The sequence below is a fragment of the Wasmannia auropunctata genome, unplaced genomic scaffold (genome assembly GCF_000956235.1).
Source record: "Wasmannia auropunctata unplaced genomic scaffold, wasmannia.A_1.0 LD335986.1, whole genome shotgun sequence".
NCBI classification, from domain to species: domain Eukaryota; kingdom Metazoa; phylum Arthropoda; class Insecta; order Hymenoptera; family Formicidae; genus Wasmannia; species Wasmannia auropunctata.
This window is the reverse complement of record NW_012026904.1, coordinates 748,959-774,947: the sequence shown is the minus strand read 5'-3', so window position 1 is coordinate 774,947 and position 25,989 is coordinate 748,959. Positions and strand designations below refer to the sequence as shown.

General features: G+C 45.5%; 1 protein-coding gene across 1 annotated transcript in view; it reads left to right on the top strand.

Annotated features, from left to right (window-relative positions):
* LOC105454342 (homeobox protein cut) overlaps positions 1–25,989 on the top strand; it is a 127,078-nt gene that overhangs the window by 46,022 nt on the left and 55,067 nt on the right. Inside the window, 1 exon segment of the mRNA XM_011696903.1 lies at positions 15,435–15,635. Coding sequence (XP_011695205.1) covers positions 15,435–15,635 — 201 coding nt within the window.

The following is a 25,989-nucleotide window of genomic DNA, read 5'->3' as shown; positions in this document are numbered from 1 at the left end:
TTCTCGACGTTTTGATAATGCTAGCAAACTGCAAATAAGTACACTTTGCGACATAATGCAACTCGATTTAGGACCTAAAAGTGTCACGATGATATTAACTACCGTGTAAAACGAAAACAGCGAAACGTATGATCGAGAATAGATATTGTAATTCTTTTGCGTATCTCAGCAATGACGACATTTCGTTATCGAAGCGGTCATAAATCGTGCCCTGACATCTTTAGTTCGCGTTTTGCGTCTAATGAAAAAAGAAAAAAGATCTCGTCTTACGTCAATATCATTTGGAGACGGTTTTATCTTGACCGGTAATAAATCAATTTCGCGAACGAGTCATCGAACATAGTTAACAGCGAATTCAAAGAAAAATTCTTCTTACAAAAATAGAAGAAAGATCTCAAATTGCTGACGGAACAAAAATAGTCTCGAGGTAGATTATTTAATGAATGATCACATAAATATATATCCAAATTCGCATATAATTTTATCCCTTGGCATGTCTGCTCGTACAATTCTACCGCGTAATTTTATCACAAACACAATACGTAATGGGAGAAATGATTCGTTTGTACGCGCGGCGCGGTTATATTTGGGCTCGGTAACGTAAGATTGAAATTGGGAAATTATATGGCGCTGTAACTAGCGATTTCGCGACATCGCGACCCGGGCGAAATCGCCTTGTAATTTATCCGGCGCGCGTAATGACGAGCGAATGAACGAAATTTCCTTTAGCAAGGCGCCCGGCGGGCCGGGTGATTTCAATCGTAACATTTCCAATCGTAATCTTCGCCGTGGCGCTGCTCTAAGCTCTTCGGGAGAATTCAATGCGGAGAAATTAAGGGAATTGAATTAACCACGACGGGAGTTTTCATTATCGGGAAAATTGGCAATTTTCCAGTGTTAGGCGCGTAACGCCCGTTCTTACGCAGCCGGGTAGGGTAATCGTCGCGGAAACTCCTACCGGGAGTTTCCCGATCTCTCCCGGTTAATTAGTATTATCCGTACGAATGAATTTTAATGTGATCTGTTATGGTGAACGTATATAGATGCCGGCCGCGGCGGCGTGGCGATCGAATTAATTCGCTTGCGAGTCGTTTTCTCTTTCGCGATATAAAACGGGTCCAACGGGGACAGCGCAATGTTAATAAAGTCGCTGACGATCCTATTAAAATATTTCCATCGACTTCTGCACCGCGCGTTGCAATCGCGAAACTCGATGCGTTTCGTTATATGTTATCTATGCGGCGGAAATCCGATCGTGTTTTAACCGCGGTAATACGGTTAAATTATTTATGCACTTTCAAGGCGTGCGATACGCTGCAGTTCTTGTCCCAATCAATTCATGCGCACATAATTGCCCCCGCTAATAAATCAATATAATTAATTCGCCGATAATAAAGCTCGCGGCGCAATTAATCCGACTCCATCGAAGCAGCGCGAGCTGCTGTTTCACGAACTTCAAAGACGGGTCGAGTCAGCAATTACTTTTTATTATCGGCTACCGGAATTCTAGCTAATTGCGAGACAATTCGAATCGCCGCGGCCGAATCCTCCCGCCGATCAGCGCGTATACGTCGACTCGCTTGTCAGCGTTAGTCATCGCTATAATTAGGCCTATTTGCGACGTTATATATGATTCGTTCCGAGAATCGGCCTTCCGATAGATTTCACGATGCCGCGAAATTACGCACCGCGCGGCGCCATCGAGAAGAAATCGGGCACTGACTAACCGCCGCGATGCCGGAGATCTCGAATTGAGAATCGTCGACGGTCGATGAGTCACGAGGTGGGTAGCTCGTCTTTCATTTCTCGCCGAATCCACGAATTCGACGCAGCTTTGATCTTCGGCGTAAACGCCTCTCGAAGAATACAAATCGAACGCTTCACATTTTAGAGAGTATTTTCGTAACGTCCGCGCAAAACGAGTCATATTATTTAGGAACAAAAGCCTCAGGAACACAATGAAGCTATTATCTGAAAAACATTAAAATTTGTGACGTATTATTGTACTATAGTAAGTTGTATATTTGCATAATCGCCGTGATTGTTGCTGTAACACGATTTATCTTTCACGAATGGGAAGAGGAACTCGCCTCGAACGAGGAAGGCCGGGAATGAATTTCCAATCGGGTATTTCTGTACGACGTTTCAGTCACGCTCGTCGGATTGACAAACACCTGGTCAGATAGACGCCGCTTTGCTCCGGGAATTGAATTTCGGTTATGGGTCAACGACGCTTCTAAATTTGCGATATATCTCATCATCAAGGTGTGTAACGTCAAAATATATAATACAAGCAAGCGCTATATATGTATACTTCACGGTCATTTCGCGTGGCGGATTCAGAAGCAATTCGGATGTAGAAGCAAAATTTCTGTTTATACATCTAATCTCGTAGCTCTGCAGGGACAGCTATATATCTCAGCGTCGTCTCACAACTTGAACCGTACATTCGATGTAAATACTAAATATCGACATCGACCAAGACGTTACGTAGCAGCGCGACTTCTCGATTCGCTCGTCGACTCTCCTGAATCGGGGGAGACCCGCGTCATCGCCTTCCTACTTATGAATCACCTGTACTCGTCGGCACAAATCTGTCAGCGTATATCGGCATGCACTCGTGCGCTCGGAGTTTGACGTACCAGTCAAGAGCAAGCGCGGCTTCCATCCGCCAGTATCGCAGACACCCTCAGCCGTCGTCCCTCCCTCCCTCCCCCCCTCCCAGTGTGTACACATCTATACGCGGTGTATATATACACGCAACACACAGACACGCGTACGTATATCTGGCGCAAGTTCTGATTAGACGTAGAATTAATGATTCGAAAATCAATACAGGGCCGTCCTCCCGAGAGTATTAAGACACCGTGGGGGATGCCATCCAAAGACAGAGCGCGATAGAGAGGAGGGGGTGAAAGGATGCTAGCGAGCGGTACGGAAGGGGTGTGGAGGTGTTGGATGGGTGCTAGTGGAAGCGCGGGGTAGCAGGGGGAGAGGGCTTGATAGAACGAAGGTTGGGGTTATGGTGGTGGTGACGATGGTAGTATATACGCTAGACGAGCGGGGGGATAGAGAGGGGTGTGGGCGGGTTAGGTGGTGGAAGAAGGGTGCGCGGGCTCCTCGTTCCAGGATCTACTATTTTGTCACCAAACCCTTCCTCGCCCTTTGATAACTAATTAGTGTTTTACCTCCCTCTCTCTTTACCCTTTCCACGCTTAGCTGGGGGCCTCTTTTATCGTCCCAATCAGGGGACGTCCTGGGAGGAACCCCTTTTCATGCAGGAGGCGCATCGACGTTTCCAAGCCTCCCGAAAAGATGAGAATCAAAGGATTTCCAGGGCGAAGCGTCAAAAGTGCGGAGGAGGAAGGGGTTAGAGGGGGGGAGGGGAGGAATGAAGTTCAGATAGGTAACGAGCGGACGAGATGAGAAGGGGGTTGGCGCAGGGAGGGTAGACGTTTATTAACCTGTTAAGACTCGATTTATTTTTCTTTATTTCTCCTGGGGTATTATAAAGTTTGATTACGCAGTGACGGCGTGATTACTCTTCGCGTTTTAATTCCGAGAGTGAGCGGGAGCTCAATTATAGGCATCAGCGTATGACGTTGTTAAGCTCTAAATACACTTAATTGGGGAAATCATGCAAGACAAGGGCCTAATACTGTCTTAATAATCGATAATACTACATGTTGATACTAGAGTTCTTATTACGTAAATTGTAATAATAATTATAGATATTAGTATTACAGGTATTACGACAAGTATTACGATTTATGTAGCAACATCACGTTTATTGAGAGAGAGAATGTCAGAGCAATTTTAGAAAATATTAATAATTTTACGAGAAATTAAAAAGCCTGCTGCCACTTAATCATCTCCGACATTGCTTCTCGCGCGTTAACTCTGATTCGAGCTTCGCTCGCAATTGTGCGTGGTGCTTTTTTTTGCGAAAGAAGAGAAGTTAGCGGGTTAGCCGATCGACCGCACGTGTAGTCAGGAAAACACTCGAGGCTCGTGCCGTACAGAAACGAATTTCGCTCCGAACAATGGAGGACTCGATATACGGCGCGGTGGAATCAGTAAAGGGATGGTGAATACAGGGCCGCGGGGGCAAGGGTAGATGGGAAAGGGAAAGAGAGAGAGAGAGAGAGAGAGAGAGGGAGAAAGCGCGGGGGTGGGACGATTGTTGAAATTTGCATGAATCGATCACGATTGTTTGGCCGCGGAATGAGCACGCCACCACAGGAGAAATAATTCGCAATCCGTGTGCAGGCCGAGCAATCGAGTTACCGTTTGCCATTTCGATTCTGCTCGGTCCAACGGACGACAATGGCCCTCCGCCAAAAGCGAATCATCTTTGTGATCTGTCCTGAGCCGACTGATCACGGTGCCGGTTCAGATGCTCATGCTGCTTTTTGTATTGCACTCTATTTTTTTTTCTTGTTTTTGTTCGATCACGCGAGAGGGACTATAGTGCTCTTTCGAGATTCCGCGTTATTACAATTCTCTCGAGTCGCGGAGTTTATTTCTCGTTCGATGAATTATCAAACAAAACCGGAACTAATCAACTGATGCAATGTGTAAATAAATGTATGGCAATTTGTTTTGCAAAAAAAATATGGAATGTATAATTTTGTCTGTTTTATATTCAAAACAACACGTCTTACCCCTTCAACCGCGCGCTGTTTGATCGCACGAATGGCAATCAACGTAAAATAATATTCAAATATTATCATCGGGCATGAACTTGTTATCATCGCAAATGGGCATATTTATAGATTCCACGGATTGTTACGGCATATATAATTATCAATGCTGGTAATTTTGCGCGCATTGTCGATATCGTATTCCACTCACGCACAAGCAACACATCGCCTAAGCTCTTGATGTATAAAAAATGCGCATAAAATATTATTACGAGTATACAGCGAAGCTGATCGCGTGCTCGACAGACTGATTACGCGCAATTAAAAATCTGATTAACGCAGAGCCGCAGTGCACGAACGATCGTCTCCGATCCGTATTGAAGTCGTCGATGCTCCGTAACGTGACGCAATGAATAAATGTGCGCGAATAGTACGTACGCATGTATGTGTGATTGTATGTGTGCAGATATACATTTCGCGAGCGGGAGACAGTAGGTTACTTTTAGTGCATGAGGATTGGTACCTGAGCGAGCACAATACGGGCTATATTTTTATGGGGCCGCCGTGGGGGTCTAATGGCACCCTGCGGGTGGAGAGACAGGGAAGTGAAATAAAAAAAAGCGTGAGCGTGCGCGCGTGAGAGGGAGAGCGAACGAGCAAGAGAGAGAGAGAGAGAGAGAGAGAGAGAGAGAGAAATCATGGGAGGTGAGGAAGTGCGGGTGGAAAAAAGAAAAACAGGGATTTGGTATAGACGTCATTGTTTCCGTTCGGCACCCTTCTCACTCCTCCTTTCTCCGCGTTCGCTCCCCCCTAGCCGAGAGTCCCCCCGCCCGCCATGGCGTGCCGCCCCGGCCGAAAACTACCCCTTACAACCGGGGTGCCTGCCATTCAAGCTACTTTTTCATCTCTCCTCTGTTTCTCTTTCCGCGTTCTTCCACACATAGATTACAATATTACCACCTACCCCTCTTTCAGGGCTTGTGCTCACCCACCCCTTCTTCTGCCGTATCTCTCCCTCTTTTTCGCAGCGACCGACGCCGCCACGGCGGTACGCGTCCTCTGATATATACGTGCACTTCTGATCATAACATAAATTTTAATGATGGCCGTGATGAAAATATAAGAACGCCCCAATATTTATGGCGTCTGTCCCGGCCACCGTCTGCATTCTCCTCGCATATATGTGGACGCATCAACCCCCTTCCCTTGCGGACGATTTTCTGACGGTGGATCCTCATTGTATGGTACAAGCTGGCAAATGATACATGAACAACTAAAATAATCTTTGCAAATCATACTATGTATGCAACATATGTTATCATCGTGCTCATATTTCTCGATTGTGCTTTTACAAAAATTTTAATTTATTTTGTTATTATTAGTTTTTCGGTTTTGCTGAAATTATCTGAAAATGCCATTAAAATTCGTTAATGTACAGTCATTGTGTCATTGTAACTTGTTTGTACCGCCTGAACAATTAGCAGTATTAATGAGTGCGAGACGAAGTTTTTTGCCTCTCGGAGCTAAGTTTGGTTCGGCAACTGATAAAAGGGAAACGTCACCGGGGCCGCGCTTTTTGTTCTTCTTGCGTTGGCAGAGGAAATCAACGCCGACGCGACTCGAGAAGTCGTCGCGTCGCTGGAAAGAAAGGTCCCCCTCGTGGATCGCTTCATGTTTTCTGCCGCGTCTTTCCTTGGCAGATGATCACCAATCTTTTTTTCCGCTGCCATCATGATTTATTAGTGCAGCGCGCGTGAGAAGATATCCGGTCCTGTTTCGTCGCCGCGCTGCCGTACTTATGCATTCCGAAGACACCGATATAACTCCGCCACAACGTTGCAGAGACGGAGACACACGAGAGAAGCGTGTTCGGATACTATATTACACCCGGACGTTTACATTGCTCGTTAAATTGAATCTAGTACAGGAAATTCCGTCGTACCATTGCCGAGGGTAAAGGAGAAGTTTTTCTAGACATTAATCGAGAAGGAAAACACGCAAGGCAAATTTTGTTGAGAGCTAATAATTATGATCGGATTTTTACTTCGACATCTTTACTTCGACCACTTTTTCGCGTACAAAGTGTTTATTTCGTAAAAGAAATAACATTTGAAATACTATTCCAATGATTATTCTCTCCCTCTCTCTCTCTCTTTCTCTCTTCCTCAAAAACAAATTCATCAGATCGATTTACGTCTGCATCTTATTTGATCATAAGTTTGAGGTAAAGGTATAGAATCTGTTTCGGAACTTGACTTATGTCACTTCGGAGATACATGACTCATATATCTCTGCAATGCATAGCGCTACATAATGGTACTATGCAGATACATTGAATTAGAATTCAATAGCAACTGCAAATGCATTAGCAATGTGGATGTAGATTGTAACGGATATAATGACGTTATCGATCTCGGCTCGAGGCGTAGAGATTATTATGTGGATATTGGTGTATTTTCGGAAGTCGTCGACGCTCTACCCTACTGGTTTCGAGGCATCGACGACGTCAACGTAGATTCAAAACAAGAGCCCGTGATTGGACGCTCCGGGCAGATCGTGAAGTGGAAGGGAAGAAAGACCCAGGGGTAAGGGGGAAGGGCTAGGAACTTGAAAGAGTGCTCGTGTCTAATGATGTTTAAGAAAGGGCTTTAATTTTTCATTAGGACAACGGGGAACATCAAAGGCGTTCCTTTATTTTTTAACCAATGCCTCAAGGCTAGTTTTCGTCCGCACAGCCGCCGGTTATATTATCCGTTCCCGACTTCCGTTCGAAATACTTTTCAGCCCGACACCCCCCCGGCTGAACGACGTATTGACATTTCTTAAATATTACCGCCCTGATGCGTCCATATCGAAAGACAGTCTATTTGCCCGCGGGAGAAGCTCCGTTCCGTCTGCTCCCCTCCCGCGCTTGCCGCCTCGTGAACGAATTGCATCGTCGTTCCGTCGTCAGAAGTCGTCGGTGCACGTGGGAACCTGCTCCCTGCGCCACATGGAGGATCGTCCTTAGCTATTAAGGGCCCGCGCATATGCGTGTGCTCAGAGTAAAGAGCACGGCAAACGGTCGACGACCCTTGGTGAAATGTCTCTCTTAGGACAGCGCGAGCGGGCGTTTATTGTTCCTACGATTTAACGAGCCCCTTGTAGACGAATGCTTGCCATCTCTCTTCGTTTGCGAAAACGAAATCTACGTGCGTATATATAGATATACGTCGACATATTGGAAGATAATATTTAACGTAATTTTTGTCTAGATTTATGGTCGCGTCATTATAATACCTTGTTGTCGCGTGCACTTTGATCCTCGAAAGATACTTGTTCACTTGTTACACATCGCGATGCGAGTGCGAGATTTATTCCATTAACTCACATGCGCGGAAATATTAATAGCGGAAACGTGAAACATCGTCGCTTTACGTGTTACCTCTCGTCCAAAGTCAAATGCAACAACGGAAAAGTGTGGCGACGCGATCAATGATATAGCGATCGTACGCGCTCTCTTCGTTTCTGATGCTCTGAGCACGAAGATGCACGATAAGTCAATGAGAACGGAATCTGACGGAAAGAGGGGAAGAGGCACTCTCGCAAAGGAGCCTCCTTGGCCTTTCTCTTCGGCGACTTCTCGTATATGTCTCCCGCGTCCCCAACCGCATATTGCAGCATGTACCGGGGCTTAGAGCCGATCGATATCTTAATAATAAATACAAGAGGGGTTCACTCTGATGGCTGGTTGGTGTGAGATTGAAGAGGGAGACTGTGGGGAGGTGATTGGGGGGTGGAATGACGCCACGTTGTATCGGTGGCGCGGAGGATTTGCGTTAGATAGAGCAAAGCAGGAGGCAGGACGGAGCGAGATAGGAGACGAAACGGGACGAAAGGGAAGAGACGGAGAGAAAGCGGGAGAGATCAAGGGAGGGTGAGAGGGGCGAGCGAGAGGGAGATCATTCGCACCTCGAGGTGTAATGAGAAAATTTGAAATATCGCGGGCGTCTCCCGCTCTTCTCTTCCGCCATTCCTCTTTGCCCCCCCCCCCCCCTCTCTATATATATATCTCTCTCTCAACTCCCTTCTCTTAAAAAAAAAAAAACGCCGGTAGTCATAAACGACTGATCCGCGTATCCTCATCCCCTCATCCCCTTCTTCCCCCCTCTACACTCTTTTTTTCCGTCACCCTGTAGGAGATTATAAAGGCGCCTAGTATAAGGCACTCTCTTCTTCTATTCTCTTTCTTTGTTTGTTTGCCCGTTTCCTCTCTGTCGCCCCATAATGCCGCCGACCGGGCGAGGGGTTTTCGTGGACAACCGCGATTACACACCCGTCGCCGCGACGCCGCCACCGCCACCGCCGCTGCCGCTGCCGCCGTCGCCGCCGCCGCCGCTGCGACGCGCGATCGACCGGCGACCTATCGATCGACTGTAACTTTAACTCGCCTGAACATCACATCTGTCGTAAAAATATCGGTGTAGTTTTAATGAACATTCAGATACGGCCAGCGGACGCACTCGTAATATGGGTCACGACGTTTGATCGGTAGCTCTCGCAGACGCGATGTAAACTCCAATGGAGAGAGCGGGCGCGATCCCGCGCAACGCGTTACAACCGGCGGTTGCGAGTCAAAAGCGACATTACGATTCTTTATACCCGCATAAATTTACTCTCTCCCCCGGCTCTATTGCGCGGTATATTACTTCGGGCTTTCCGCGGTTACTCGTTTGTCATTGTTTGTCACGAAAAGGCGGTATCGGGGAATTGATAGAATGCACCATCAGTTATTACGCACGCATCTTTAATTGCAATAGGAAGAGGATTGCGATTTCAAGGCGGTGGGGACGAAGATATATATCTTTATGCATGAGGAATTCTGGAGGCATCACGCGAGAGGCAGATTGCGCGAGGAAACGTAAATGCGTCGCGCTGTTCATATTACGGAATATCGCCTTTCCTTATCGCAGAAGCAATGATATACGTATATTGATTTGACAGTGGCATAATGTCGTGTTCGACGGCGTTCGCCAATGCGACTCTTATCCCCTGCGAATCCGACGTTCGATGAGTCGTCTTCGATGGCGCTCGCCCCCACCGTCCGTCACCGACGTTTTATCGCGCTCATTATCTCGCTCATTCTATTCGTCCACCGAGATTTACATTTCACGCGTGTGCGATCGATCGTGTGTCTCCGCGATTCCGTTCGCGTCCCGGAATTCCCCGTGCCTCTTATATTAGTCAACCGGCGAGAAATAAACAGAGAGGAAAAAGAAGAGCGATGTCGATGATGCTCCGGGCGCGCTGAATAAAAATAGACGCGAGAACGCGTGAGGGCGAGAGACGCGCGCGTGATCTATTCGGGATTCCGCGTTCGGCGCACAAAGAATGCTCGGCGTTCGACGGGGGCAAATATCAGGCATGCCCGTGTCGACCCGCGCGCACGAACGTATGTTCACCATCGTGTGAGGGTGAGAGGAGGGAGGGGAGGGGGTTATATGCAGTTTCAGTTTTATCTCGAATTGTACATGCAACGATTTACGATAAAAGTCATGTGTAAAGAACCTATGAAAAGGCGAATTTCATAAGGTTTGATTCGAGATCTGCTATTGCTTTTGTTGTTAAACCTTGGGACTTTATAACGACCTGAGATAAACCCAACTCGCCATGACGGTCGAATCGACTGAAAGAGCCGCTTTTTGCCATTCTCAATCTTCCTTGCTCGACGGCTGAGAGAGGAAGGTGTAAAAAAAGGAAGAAGACGGCGAGAGTCGAAAAATCTTATTCTGAAGTTACCTGAAATTGACTGCGCGGAGATTAATATCCCGCCGGTCAATCTCCGAGATATATAAATGCTGTTCGTCTGCCGACGATATTTTAGACGATAATTCGGATTTGTTGAAAATATAGTGCCATTTTCTTATTAACGTATTGCTATTATTAAAATGTTTAAAAATTTATTTATGCCCGACTGAATATATGTTCGCGATAATAGATTTAAAAATTGCATGGAAATTTACAAAGAGGCAACAGTATATTTATAAATAATATAAATTAAAAATACTCGTGCACCGTTTCGCGTATATATACAAAACAGTCGCCAATAATAGCTGGTATGATCGCAACGGTATAACGAGAAAAAGATGTCCATTCAGACACACTTACAGTCGGCCATTATGCAACGATATAGCGATAGCGCGGAAATCGATTCTTTCGACTCTCGTCCTTGCCGGTGCAGAAGCGGCGATCCGCGCAAAGTGCGTGATCGCGTATAGATGCAGGAGGCAATCCCGCGGTTAAAGTTCTTGCGCTCGCGCGCGGTGCGGGGAACCGTGATACTCTTACGTCCCTATGTCGAATCGGTGAGTACCGATCGATCGGCGCAGCCGGGCACCGTGGAAGTCGGATAACCGTCAATTTGCAAAATGGGGTGTAAGACGGGCGTCGAGGCCGAGACGAAACGACTCGAATCGACTCGACGGCACTGCGCGCCGATCGAAGTGCCCGGCGCACATCGCGCGATTGCTCACCTTCTTCCCTCTTCAGGGTTGAAAGGCGGCTGGTGTAATCGATGCTGTCGGACGATCGAATCGAAACTGCACTCGGCTGCTGCCAGTAGCATCTTCGTAATGATAGGCAAGGACGACGGGCGCCCAATCTGCCGATCTGACGTGCGCGTCCGTAACGAAGTAATTCGATCGTGTCACGAAATCCGCTCCGTGTATTTTGCTACGCTCGCCATTCCTTCCGCGAGTCTCCCGGCGCTCGGCGCAGCTGCTGCAATTCCGATTCGTTTTCTCGCTGACGCGAACAATTGTATGGCGAGTAAAGCAAGTTTGTCATTTTATTCCGACATTATCAAGTTTTTAATGGTAGCAGCAGTAATGTTAGACCTACACGATTCCCAGGGCTAAAAGTTAATGTGTTTGTCGAATTGGTACGATCAATGAAATCGATTAATGATACTACAGTTTTTCTTTTTATGCCACACTTGGAAATTCATTAGAAAGATTATCGGAAACGATTAACGCGAGCGCTTGTATCCCTCTAACGGTAAAACGGCGTTACAAACCGATGCGCGCGTATACGTTAATCGGCGATCGGCGGTTTCTGGATCTGATATGGAAGGTGTAGAGCGCGAGAGGCGCGGTAAGGGTAGAGGATGTTATTCAGAAGCGATAAAATCGTCGTAGTGCATGTAATGACAAACACATGCGTTCTCACCCCGATCCCTGACTCTCACTCACCGCGGTGGTATAGGTCGGCCCTATCGAGCCCGGATCTATATAACGTGGCATATGTTTAGGTCATTAATTAGCATCTGGAGCCAATTAAAGTAATTACGAATTCGACGGGTAAAATATCGCCGCAGGCTACGGGCGGCCTAGGAAACGGCTCTCTCGGCGGCGCGGCGAGCGATTCCGTAGCCGCATGGCATACACGCAACAAAACCGAACCACGTCAGTTTTTATCAGACATCCGTCATGTTGTGAAGGCGATCGATTGTTCTACGAAACTATAACGGGGATACTTATATTGCCGCGACGTGAGGCAATGTAAAGTTCCCCCGCTAGCATTACGCGACCGGTCTATTATTCTCGGTATCGCGATCTCGTTACTAATGGCATCATTACTATCCATTTCGACAAGTTCGGAACTTCAGCAACGGCTACTTGCAGAGCTTATCGAAGTTAAATATTGACTCGTACCTACAATATGAATATATATATATATATATATATATATATTGACCTGAAAAAAATGGTGATATGATATTGTGTGCCGGGACGATGCCAAGTATCAAGAAAAAGAATATAATATCTCCGCTGCGCGCAATTTAATTTATTCATAACGTTTCTCATTAAAGCGAAAACATTAGATCGCATCGACGATGCGATCCTTATATCACAACGCTTTTTATAAAAGCGCGCTATGCCTCCTATTTCCGGCGATGCATAAACGGTAGTGGAAAATATAAATTAGCCGTACATCATAATGCAGTTTAATTACAAAATAGGAACGCGCGCGCTTATCGCCATTCGCGCTTATTTGCGATGGTGAATATTTAGCGCAACAATAACAAGATGCATCGGCGCGATACGCGTTCGGCGCTATAAATCATCGTCGGCAGGAATCTTTTACGTTTAGATCGCACGTTATGACCACCGTCGGCGCTCGATCGCTCGGGACGTTCGAAGAAAACCATTATCCCCCAACGACTTCCGCTGTTAATGTAACGATCGCGGTAAGCGCTCCGCTCCGCGCGCGGGAGGACGATCGTTATCGGCGATCCTCTCTCGATCCTCTCCCGTCTATCAGACGCGGCGAAGTCCTCGGTATTTCCCCCGCCGCGCCGCCGAACATCAGTTTCCTGACGTGTGTCCACGTGACAAATACGCAGGATGCTACCAGACGGCAGCTATCGATACGCATCCGCCATTCGAACAGCCGTATATTACGGCTCGCTCTCGGATATGTATTTATGCTTCCCGTATCATTTCGCAATTATCGATAACATCGTCAAGGCTTTTTGCAGGAAACAATGGGTCATTACTTGCCTGCTGTAGCCTGGTGCCTCTGTTTCTCCTTCTCTCCCTCTCCCTCTCTCTCTCTCTCTCTCTCCTTCGCCTCCAACTTCGTCCACGTTCGTTCCTCACCTCTCCCAACCGTTCGCCGATCGACGACGCCATATGTGTGTCTCACGAGACGTCATACACATTGACGGATCGATACACACGCCGATGGCGCGTTCCGCGCCAACTGAATGATCATATGAAACTTTCGACGTCGTTAATTTTATTTTCAGTAGTTACACTTTTACTCGAAATCAATATTATTTCACGTTAAGTTGAGTAACGCCTACGACTTTATTTAACACCTATGGATTAAGTCAATTCTTTTTCTTCACCTACATTGCAGGTAGATTATAGACTGTGCACGGAGAGGTATAGCGAATTGTCGACCGAGATTGTCAGTGTAAGCTCGTACTAGTTAATGAATGGACGGATCGTATAGGTTACGTCATCGACGCTCAATTGTTGATCGCAGAAGCGACAGGTCCGGTTTTCCTTCCGACCGAGCCGGCGAGTCGGTACCGAAGCGGTATAACCTGTTTGATTCGAGCGATCGATCCCGAATCCCTTCCCGGATGCCTTCTATCGGATTGCCGCGGACGCGGATGAAGCGGACAGCGGGAAAAAGAGAGGAGACGAAAGAGTCGCGAAGAGAGGACAAGAGTTGCGGGCGGGGGCTAACTATCCGGAGTGTACACCGGCCGCGAGTATAGCCGGGGATAGGCCGATTCGAGGGCCGAGCTTTGAATATATAAAAGCTGCTATAATTAATATCCAAGCCGGGGGACAACGGGGCGACAAGCGATATTTATTAGATACTTTATGGGGAAAGTTTAAAAAGGTAATCCCTTCTCTGTAACTTAACAGTGCGTTCGTTATTTTCGGCTCTCCCCTTTTCTCTACCTGATTGAAAAGTTTTGATTCGAAAGATCCGGCCCATTCCGTATCGTGTGTCTCCGCGCTTACGACATTCGTTTGTGCTCTGCACGGTTGATAAAGGGGTAACGTCGCGGCAGACGTCGCACGTTGGCATACTAATTAACGAGCGCCTCGCTAGAGATCTGGCAAAGGCAGACGTATATAGTCGCCAAAAGTATTTCGTCGTTAATGGTCTCTCCTTGCGAGAGAGAGCTAAACGCCTTCGTCGTTCTTGACGGAACAGCGCTCTTTTATGTGTCGATATGCATGAGCGATTTCAGCAGAAATGCAGAAACGCTGCGACATGTGGGGCCTAATTATTGTGACTGACATGTTACAGCGGCAACGATGTTTACACCACTCAATATTAAGTAACAGTTTAACTCGCAAAAATATGGACGATAATCACAGTATTTCTAGTTTGCTACTGCAATTTGCCCGCATTTGACGTGTGATACATAAAATGTAGAGAAAGGTAATTCTCGATCGCGTATACGAGCCAATTGCGCGCGAATAAATATATATATATATAACGCGGACGATACCGCACAGGTGGTTTGACGTAAACACTCTCGCCGGACAGCCTTCCTGAATTCCAGCGACATTAAGGAATTACATTATAGAACGACGGAGCGCATTACAATGTCTAGGATCAAAGAAACTGCGACGCCAGCCTACAATTTCCTACGCTGAAAATATCAAAGCAGCCTCGCGCGGCTCGACGGACCTCGTCGTTTCTATTTTTGCCGGCTTTTCGTAGCCGCGAAATTAGGTGCAGCCGGCGAGAATTGATTGATTTCGCGTCGCACGGCTCCGCGACGGTAATTTAACGATCCGGACCACCGTGAAAAATTTGCACACCTTAAGCGCAATCGTCTGCGTCGTTAAAACTCCGACTGCGTTGCAAAATTAAACCTCTTTAAAGCGAAACGGAGTACAATCTCGCGCGAATTACAAAGTACTTGTGTCTCGGTGAAAAGGGCTATCGTTATATTGTTATTATTAACTCGGGAGCGGTGACACTTTTATCATTCTGCCATTAATCGGTCTCAAAATTAATTCGTCAAATGTCGGTATAAAGAACTTACTGGTAGAATTGATATCAAAATGTCAATACCGCTCATTTATATCTCGTGATACTCGTATCGTGTGGCGACTCGGAATCAGTTTTACAATTTAACATAATACAATCTTCGTCTCGTGTGCTTGATTGAGTCACCGAGAGAATTGAAGACGCGATTTTCAATTCTCGCCGATAATATACTGTATATTACGAGAATGTTAACTCATTCATTATTGTCTCTTTTCCTTGTTACAGAGAGCGACTTCGGCGGAGAAAGAAATAGCCGCGCTAAAAGAACAGCTCGCCGCAACGAATGACAACAATTCCAAGACTGAGGGACACCAATTGTCTCAGCCTCCGCAGGGAAGCGATCAACAACAGCTACACGATGCCAGCAATCCCAGAAGGACGCCAAACAGCAACCTCGAGCAGGAGCTGCAGGCCAAAGACAAAGAGGTGCGTTAGATCATACCCGAACCCTTCCGCTAAAATGTTGCTCTCTCGTGTATTGCCATGTAGAATGGTGATTGTAATCTTTGAACTTCTCTGTCTCTCTCTGTCTCTCTCTCTCTCTCTCTCTCTCTCTCTCTTTCCCTTCTTTTCCCTCCTTTCTCTCACTATTTAATGAAAAGTAAGATAATAATAGATTAATAATTTTAAAAGTAGTCAATAACACAACAAATTGTCTCTGACTAAAAAAAATTATTAGTCATCATATTCATATTCGTGTTTCCTTCAAAAATTTTTTCTTTATTAATAACAACATTGATGATGAGATAGTGCCACTGCAATCGAGGAAAGCGGATCTCACGCGGCTCGCGAAAGGATTGACAAATCGAACGTTCCTTCACGAACGATCGCGCGGCTTAACCAACCGAGGGTTGCTGCGTGCAAAACCACCACGTGTATGCCAGCGCGATTTCTGTGTACAGACACGCGTGAGCCGCGGCATGTCGAGGTGAATGACTAACGTTGCTCGTGTTCGATATCCGCATTCGGTGGATTATTGTCCCTCTCCTTCTTTATCCGCCTACGCAATTCTGTTCCACGCAATCACGTTCGTATACCGCACGCATGCCTGACACTCACCCCTTTGCAACCGACTGTTATCGTCGCTCGGACCTTCAAACAGCGTATTTTTCAACCAAATTTTTTAAATTAAGTCGCATTTATATAGATTTTTTCTTGCAATTTTTTTGGAAGTTAACTGAATACATTTAAATACAAAATAATATACCGATAAAGAGCTTGCGACAAATGGTAATCAATTATATATTAAGAATTCTATATATCAATATTATATTAAGTATAATGAAATTTTCATTTTAATGTCATTAATAAATCTTATTAACAGTATAATAAATGCTATATTATATATAACATTATTGAAAAATGTATATTATGTAAGAGAATCATTTATTATTTCAAAGATTACGGAAATGGTATCAATCATTGGAAATATGCATAATATCTAAGATCAGCTTGTTCTTTGTGCGTCATACAGAACTTCCTACTCGTGTTTTACAAATTATATTTATTTATAAAGAGATTGGCACATAAATTGTAGAGACAGAGGCGGTTGTGGATTTTACATGGCGAATCGCATTTAATGGCGGCAACATGATTGGCATACAAACGGCAGGTAATGAATTCGGGCGAGCCGTTTCGCAACTCTCGCGTGGCATTTTTCTCCCGAGAAAGATACACGATCGGGACCTAGATTCGCGATAAACGTTTCAAATTACCCCGCCGGGTTCCCGCGAAACCACGCGAACTCCCGGCTCGCAGCTATAAGTAGCGAACGTGTAACTAACGATACCCGATCAGCTCTATCAAAATAGATAACAAAGTCAATTTAGAAAAGCCGTAACGCGCCGGGGGGATCTCGCGCCGTATCGCTCTCGCGAGCGTTTGTCCATTAACGACGTCGTCCGGTTGAATAGGTGCATCTCGGCATATATTTAGTTACGACGAAACAGCACGTCGTACGGATCCGGCTTGCTCTTGGGGTCGTTAAAGCAGCTGGAATGCGGCGGTGGCAACGCGCGGACCTTTTATTACGATTCGCCGGCCTCCGCGGTTTCGGTACCCCCGCGCGATAACATTATCGTATATTTATCGGGAGGGTAAATAACCTCGCGGGGGGAAAGGGGGGAGGGAGAGAAGGGCGAGCGTGCGAGCGCGCGCGCGGTTTCGGTCTCGGCAAAAATAGCCGCGACGACGACGACGACGACGACGACGACGACGACTGTGCAAACCCACGTCTCCGACGAAGCTGCGCGAGCAACATTGCTCTCGTCTGAGACTGCCTTGCTGCAATCTCTCGTGCTGCAATGCGCAGCTGCCGCGCGACACGGATGAATGGAGATAATGACGGTCATCCCTCACTTTTACCGCCAAATATTCGACCTAATAAACTACGGTCGTCTCGTATACGGGCGATTCCGTCTTCTTGGGTTTCGTTTTATCTCGGGATGGGGGGCATCGCGCGAGGTATGCCGAGCCGTTACGCTTCTGGCTGATGTGCAATTAAAGTCGATTAATTGCAAGCAGGTAATTATGTATAAATGTACGTGGCGGAACGAAAATATTACGTCTGCATCTGACGTGTATGTCGTCATTGTAGAAATCACGCATAATACTTTTGAGGTTTAAATATATATTTTTTTAATTCTATTATATTAATAAAATTATTAATTATGTATAAAGTAATAATACGTAAATTTTCATTAACAATAACAAATCTAAAGATAAGAAGAATCGTATTTTTTGTTAATGTTATTAAAAAAAATCTGTTTTCTTTTCACCCGTTCGAAGCTATAGAAGAACAATGTACGTGTTATATAAATGAAACTGCCAGTTGAAGAAAGTATATAGAGCTATCCAAGTCGATAAATCTTCGAGAGGTAATATAGAATACGAGTTACCCGGCGCTACTCGAAGCCTTTTTTCCCCGGAAGTGGTCAGGAAGAGCCTAAGTGGTAGTTGCACCCTTTAGTGCCGTGCACTTTGCGTGGTTTACGAAGCGGCGTGCAAGGAGGTCGAGCCCGTAAAAATCTTGCGGCAAAGGAAAGGGAGGTGGGAATGGTGGGAGAAAGCGTAACCTGTTAAGGGTGTATAATGCGAGAGGGGGCGAAAGCAGCGGCACGGCGCGGCGGGCGGGAGGGATGGCGAAGGTACACGAGTCCTTAAACAAAGCCAAAAACACTTAAAGCGGCGCGCGCGTGAGAAAGGAGTGATAAAAACGCCGCTAAGAGTTCAATAAGTATCCTCCTTAGAGCCAATAACAGCCACTCCTTTTCTGTCGCCTTCAACCGCTCGTCCGCCCTTCCTCTCTCTGTTCTCCTTTGCACCCTCTCCCGTCTCTCCGTTGTCCCCGCGCGCGAGGAAAATCGTTTGCTTCGAAGCCTCCGGAGCCTGTTGTAATCCCGGAGCCGATAATCTCCGATCCCGTCCCTCCTCTTGTCAACGTCGTATCCTTGGTCCTTGTTCGTCCGTCCCCTCGTCTCGAGGATCGGAGGGGGATGGCGCGCGCGTTCTGTTCTCCTCACCGACAATGCCTTTTAACGGATAAGAATTTGCTCTGCGAACAATGTCTTTATTGAGAAGCCATCGCGCGCCGTGGAGCACCGGAATGATTTTTATTATTCGTCGATTAAAGGGAGGTAATGGCAGTTTCAAGTTCCTCCCGAGCGATGGGATGATTTAAAGACGATAATGAGGAGTAAATAATGCGATAGTGTCTCCGAAAGGAGGGGGACGGGGATGAGTGTCTCGAGGAGGGGGTGGTACGCGCGATACTCCGGGAGTACGCCCATGAATTATGGAGACTTCGGAAGTACGTTAGTTTATGACGGGTCGATAATTATCAGACACGTGTGTCAATCTACATTGCTGTATTGCTGTAGCTATCTATATAATACCGTACAATACCGTCTTTACTCCGCGAACAGTTTTTTTGGATATACGTGTTATCCGATTAATCCGATTCCAAATGTATAAAAAATTGCACAAATAAAATATAAATTTCTTAATCGTGTATGAACTTGATTATACATGACACTATCTAGAACTTCGAACAAGACAAATCTTATAATCGCACGTCGTGGGCACTTCATTTCCGCTCATTTGCCACTGGTCGGTGATCCGCGCATATTCTTCAGCGTATTAATAACATTCTCATCACTTAATCACTTAATATCGATGATGCGAGCAACGTAGAAATTTCTCTTATTTTTTTCGGCAAGTATCGCCAAGCGAGACAGATTGTATCAGCCGAGAGCGTCTGGTTAGCTGATAAGAATTATCACTTTACACTTATCAATCGACTCTGTAGCTTCGATCAACAAGTTTTAACATCAGTAAAGACTACATTGCCTCTAGACAACCTTGAATAATAAATCTTGAGCGAAGTAGTCTTGCTTTTTTAGATCATAATCAGCAAAGTTCTGCTTTTGATCGTAACTATACTATCAAAAACCCGTGGCAATCCCTTCACGTGCGCGATTCGCCGTTTTATTTTTCGGGTTAATGTTACCCACGACGTGGAACGAAGTGGCGACGAGACTCGCGATTGCAAACGTCTTTCGTGTTCCGCGACTCATTATTTTGGAGGTACCAGTATATATATGCGAATCGTAGCTACGACCACCAACGGCCGACTCCGTCACGGCACGTCTGTAATTTCAACAAGACATTGTGAGCGATCCACGCTGTCCCCGCGGCACCCTGTCTGTCACCCCCGAAGACAGGCTCGCGCTTCGCGCATTTAAATCGTGCGTTCCGGAAAGCGATCCCGCTCGCCCCGCCGGAAATAAATCACTCCCGTCGCGCGATCTGAATCACGGTCCCGCGCGAGCAACACGGGGAAAAAGAGAACGTCGTCAGAAAACGCGGGGGGGCTTCTTTATTTTCGGCGGTGTGGTTCCGTTAAGTCTAACGTGTCACTCGCATACGATATCTATTGGAACGTCCAATATAAGTCACCGTACAATCTATTATAAATTTGATACACGCGGATACGTAGTTACTCCTGCAGCGTATTATTAGACGGAGGGATCACAGAAAGAAGGGGAGGGGAAAGAAACGCTTTTTTCCCGGATAGGATGTGGCCAGATATTAGAATCGTTGCGACCGCGTAACATCCTATAAACATGGCAATAATAAAAATTAGCGCGGATGGATAAAGCGGCGCGATAAGCGCGCTCGTCCGCGATTCATTCCGTTTCCGCTTCCTGTCGCGTAACCACGTCGCCGGACAATGATCGAAACGATGGATATCGATGTAGGACGAGCGTGCTCGATTTTGATGCCACGGTAGCAGACGTTCACGAATCCTCGATGATTAGGTCCCTGAACGAAACGGGGCTTCGGCAATGTTTGCACCGCTTAAACTGTCGCGATAACGATGGCGTTGACATTCCTGTACATTTTTAAGTCGTGAGACAGGAGGTTCTATCGAGCGTTCGTGGAATCTTGAACGCGCATATAATTGCCACGAGGGGCATACAAAGTAACTTCAAGCGCCTCATCTAGATTTATCTCCCGATGCGAATAATAAATTACAATGGCGGAAATGTTCTCAATGTTTAGTCTTCGAGTTCCATCAACATTGCTGTCTCCTTGCCTCTGTTACTGCAGAAATTGGATATAGTGACAATGATAACATACGCGCTACCGGAGGTGGCAAGAGAGCCTTCGGGGCTTTGTGTAGCTTGTGTCGCGGCGACAAATTGAATTCGTCACGGCTGCGGCTCTAAATTCTCGCTATTTTGTTGCCGTACTTATCTTCGGCATTTTGTCGTGTCACCGGCCGTCTTACTTCCCGCAGCTGCTTGATCTTAATTAAACGCCAGAAATCTCTGGCAGCTTTAAAACTTGTAATAGATATTCATTTGTCCTTAACGCTTCACGTGCCACGAGTCTCCAGTCGTAATTACCTTCAAGTTATCATGGGCGTGCTTGGTCAATGAACAAAGAGAATCAGTGTTTTAACGTTATTTGTCAAGTCGCGATGACAAATTATAGGGCTGGGTTCCGTGTAAGTCGCGTCGAAGACGCTCCGACATTGTTGACAATTTTTACATTCGAGTATAATACGTGGCAAAAAATATCTTCCGCCTTTTCAGACGATAATTTTAAATTGCGGGGAATACGATTATTACATAATTGCGTGACACGAGTTTAATTTGCATTCATTGCAATTGGAAATTATTAATTATTCAATCTGGCTGTCACATCGATTCTCGAATATTTCACCGATTATCTCGGGGTAACGCAAACGCGATGCACGCTGATGATTGACAGTGATTGCTGCCAAAAGGCACGATGGAAGCTCGAGTCATTTGGCCGTTGTAGCGTGACGAGTGATTCATTCTCCGCGCAATTATAACAGAAAATGTAATGGTCCTTCGGATATCTATCAATTCGTCAATAATAGTAATAATGATAATAATAATGGCAACGCGCGGGACTCGGGCCATTTTATATTTCTGAGAATTGCAATCATAAATGAGAATCCTTAATGACTTCGGCGAAGTTTAGAATTATTTTATTTCAGATCGTTTTCTTTCGACTGTCACGAGACGCTAAGAGGTGACAAAGAGAAGGGGAGGAGAGCGAGAGAAAGAGGAGTAGAACTTCTGGCAGCGTGGCGAGATGAAAGAGACACCGTGATACTCGTGCCAAGGCAAATACGCTCGGCGAGTGTTTCAAAACACGTTGGCTAATGTACCGAGCGCGGTAGATCGAAAAATAACCGAGAGCGTTATCCGCGCTTCTTCTTCTCATGTCCTATTCCCGCGTATATCGTCCTACGAAGTGAGATTACCACCGGAACAGCCGCGCGGTCGTTCTGTGCAAAAGGCACAACAGAACATCCTCTTTCTTGTCGTATCTTCGTTCGTTCGTTCGTGATGTTGCACCGAAGTAGCTGTGCCACCCGAAGTGGATACAGTAAGTGGTACAAGTGCGATTCAAATTCGTAATTCTTGGATGCAATAAAAATTTATATTTCATTTTCTTACGTTCTCGATGATTGTTTATTTTGATTATTTACAATTATAAACGTGTAAATCGTAAGTTAAGCCGACTCTTTCGCTCTACAAAATTTTACTGGCTACTTTGTAGGAAGGAATATTGTTTATGAATGGAGGTATAGGTCGACAATCTGAGATATCGTCGAATAACTTTGTCGTTTTGTCGACTTCCGTCGCAGCGTCGACAAACGAACTTCTTTAAGAGCTACCGTGGAACTTTTATTTCCCTTTCATTCTGCATTAGTGACGATTGAAAACTTATACTATTAGAAATCTCATATGAGTACCTACTTATTAGGAACAGATAATTAAAACTACCAAAAGAATATCAAGAAATTTAAATGATTCGGATATCAAGATTGTGACATATTTATGATATAATATTAGTATTTATTAAATAAAGTGTTTAAATATTGTGCTGCGTGATTTTACAATTTACTTTGTGTTTCTTATATGATCTTCAAGCCTGACTGTTCGAGTCTTATCTCATCAACGCAGACTTCTGAGCCAATCGGAACCTTGTCCGTTTGTCGCAATTAACAACGAGATATCGGTAACGGACGCCATATTGGTAACGCCGATGATAGGCCCGCAAGAGTATATCCATAACGATATTACCATATTTGCCCTGATAGGAAGATTTGCTGATAATTAGCGCGATAAGGAACAATCGACTGCGCAATACACGATGATACGGCGCGACAAACAATCGGGTCGCGGCTCGAACGAAACGACAAATTTTATCATGCCTCCGGCACGGCGATTACGTGCCTGTATGTACACGCTATACATATAACGGATATATAACGTACTTATCCGCGAAGTATCCGCGGCGCCATGCGCCATAAAACAGATTAGACTTACGTTGAACTGACGGATCTATCAGTGGGTGGAGAAACTAGAGCCTTTGCGATTATGTAAGCATTTCTACGTAAAATCATAATTACAATGTATATGAGTCACACGCGCGCGCGTGTGCGTACGTGTACGCGTGTGTGTATGACATGTTTTTTTTAATTATATATTCTAAATTTATCGGAATTGAATAACGCGGAATTGAATAATGTATTTTTTGTCGAAAAATAATAAATTAGATTTTCCCGATGCATATCTAAAACAGTTTAAATGTCATCGACAGAACATATATTTCACAATGATTCACGTTTATTTAATTTGAAAATTTTCAACAATAAATTTTTAATTAAAATCTATAAATCTGTATTTATTGGCGAAAAATAATCTATTTGATGTTTTCACGGTGTGTACGAATTTTAGAAAAAAATTTGAATTTTACGGGTACCACATAGTTTTGCAGTACAAACACGAAATGCAATAATTTTTGTAGATGTTATATCTGCATATGTCTCATCCAGGAATCCACCTTGCGGTATTCACGGAAAGGATTCGTGGTTGCGTTGAGGCTTTCGACTTGAGGGTACTGACCGCTCGGTGGAACCTAGAGACGGGGGGGAGGGGGGAATGGTAGTTTGGCAAAAATCTGGGAATATTTGCATTCGAGCGAAAATAATGTTAGAAGTGCAACGAGTGCTTACTGCATTCGTGGCTTCTTCTGGCGAACAGAAACGGCCGTCAGAGAAAACCAATATCGTTAGAGATATTCATTTCGTAAGTTTCGAGTAGAACAAAATATAAAAATTCGCGATATAACTCGTTCGCCTCCACTCGCCTCCCCTTTCCAAAAATTGCTCTATTCTCTACCGTCTCTTTCCCCTCACCCCTTTTGCCTCGGAATTCCCATATCTGACTATCAGTTTTATGATTATCGCTGTTGCTGGCATCGATGTTCCGAATAGGATATTTGTAATGCTTGTTAACGTTGTCTCGGAGAGTATTTTTTTTTTCACAATTTCCCGAGTTACTCTTGACACTATTTAATACCGATTGATAACAGTATGTCAATCTAAGCACGAGCAAATATTCTGTTGTATTAACGTTGCGGTGCAGCTCGAAAGCGGATTATCCATAAGCAACGTTCTCGATCTACATCACCTAACCTGTGAGCGCAATCAGGAATTGCCGCGCTCTCCCTCGAGTTGTGCGTATGTGCGCGGTAAAGGAAAAAAGAGGGAGAGGAAAGACGACCCGCATGCTCCATCATCGTCGGCTGAAACATTAATTAGAAAATCTGAATAATTAGGAACTAACTTTCGCGCGACGTGTAAAACTCGTTCCGCCCCGATCCGCGCACCAACACACGTGTGTGCGCGTGTGTGCGCGTGGTGCGTGGTGTTGCGTCTGTTTCGCACTCCGCAGTCGGTGGGAGTCCGCCTTGCTCTCCCGCCGACCTCAGCGGCGGAGGAGGGAAGGGTAGACGAGCGAACGGCAGGGGGGTCGTCTCACCCTTCCTACACCTTCGCTCTTAGCTTTTTAAAAAAGGTTCTGCAGTTCGAACCGATCGATCGACCTCATACTCTCCTCCACATCGAGATGTGTATCTGGTCACGGGGCTCGCTGATTGTATCGTAATTACGGTTTTAAATATACTTCATCGAGCACGCGAGCTTACGAACACGGCGATAGGGGGATGGCGGCCGGCGCTGGAATAAGGTGGAGGTGAAAGGAGACAGTTAATGCCCGTGCCCTTCGATTTAACGTCGACACGAGCGCGCCCGAGGTGTATTGCAAGCGGCACGCTCGCAGAGGAGATGGCTGGCGGTCGGTCGGCTGGGGTGGTCGGACGGGGGTGGCGGTGGCGGCGGCGGCGGCGGCGGCGGCGGGCCGCTCGGCCACCTCATCGGTAGGCAATCTTTTCTTATCGGGTCACAGGAGATTTATAGAAACGAGCCGCGATGGCGTATTGTCATGACTTGGCCCCGTGCACGTGAAGTCGATCTGGAACGCGATATATGCGAGTGTATAGGTGTGTATACGTGTCTATACACCCGGCGCGGCGCGCGACGCGGCGCGGCGGCCCGAGTTTACGTGTGTCGGTGTACGGCGGAAAGTAGCTACCAGATGGAATTATTACTCACAACCGTGACTAAGCCGGGCTTGAAAATTACGTGCTCGATCCGCAAAGACGATACACCGCGAAATATGTCGGTCTCTATTGCGCCGATCAAAAGGATTGTGAAGTTCGCAATCGTTTGCGCCGTTAAATTATTACTGCACGCGGCGTACATAGTTGCAGCCAGTCGAACTTGATGTATGAGACTTTCTTGTGCTATGTGCAGCTTTCTATGTAATTCCAGATCGTCCGTGCTTATTATCGAATGACGTAGAAATGGTCATTATAGGTGCTGTTGAAAGAAGCTCTGATTCTATGGTGCTATGTTTAAGAATAATCGTGGAGAAATGTGACTTACTTTATCTTCAGTTTTACACTTTCTTACTTTATCATTTTATTATTTTATTTAAAATTATAACGTCTAGATATGATTAATCTGTTTTGCTAAAATTACATTTATTTTAAAGAAAGCTTAAAAATAAATTACTTGAAATAAAATGACACTTCCATATTAAAAAAAAAAACATAAATCTTAAGACTGATTTTCATTGAAATTTTTATTGTATAAAAGAGAAATAAGAGATAATTACAAAACTCTGATATACGACTTAAAGGATACATTAAGTAAGAAAGAACGAAATAGTATTTTAAATTTGAGATAATTTTACGAAGCATTCAAAAATTTTTAGCACAGAAAATTATTCGTATTTTGGCCATTTTCGCGGAAAATAATGTGGACACGCAGTTGAATTCGCTCTTCTACTCCCTTCTTTCGATCGACTTTTCTCCATTGGTCGGCCAGATA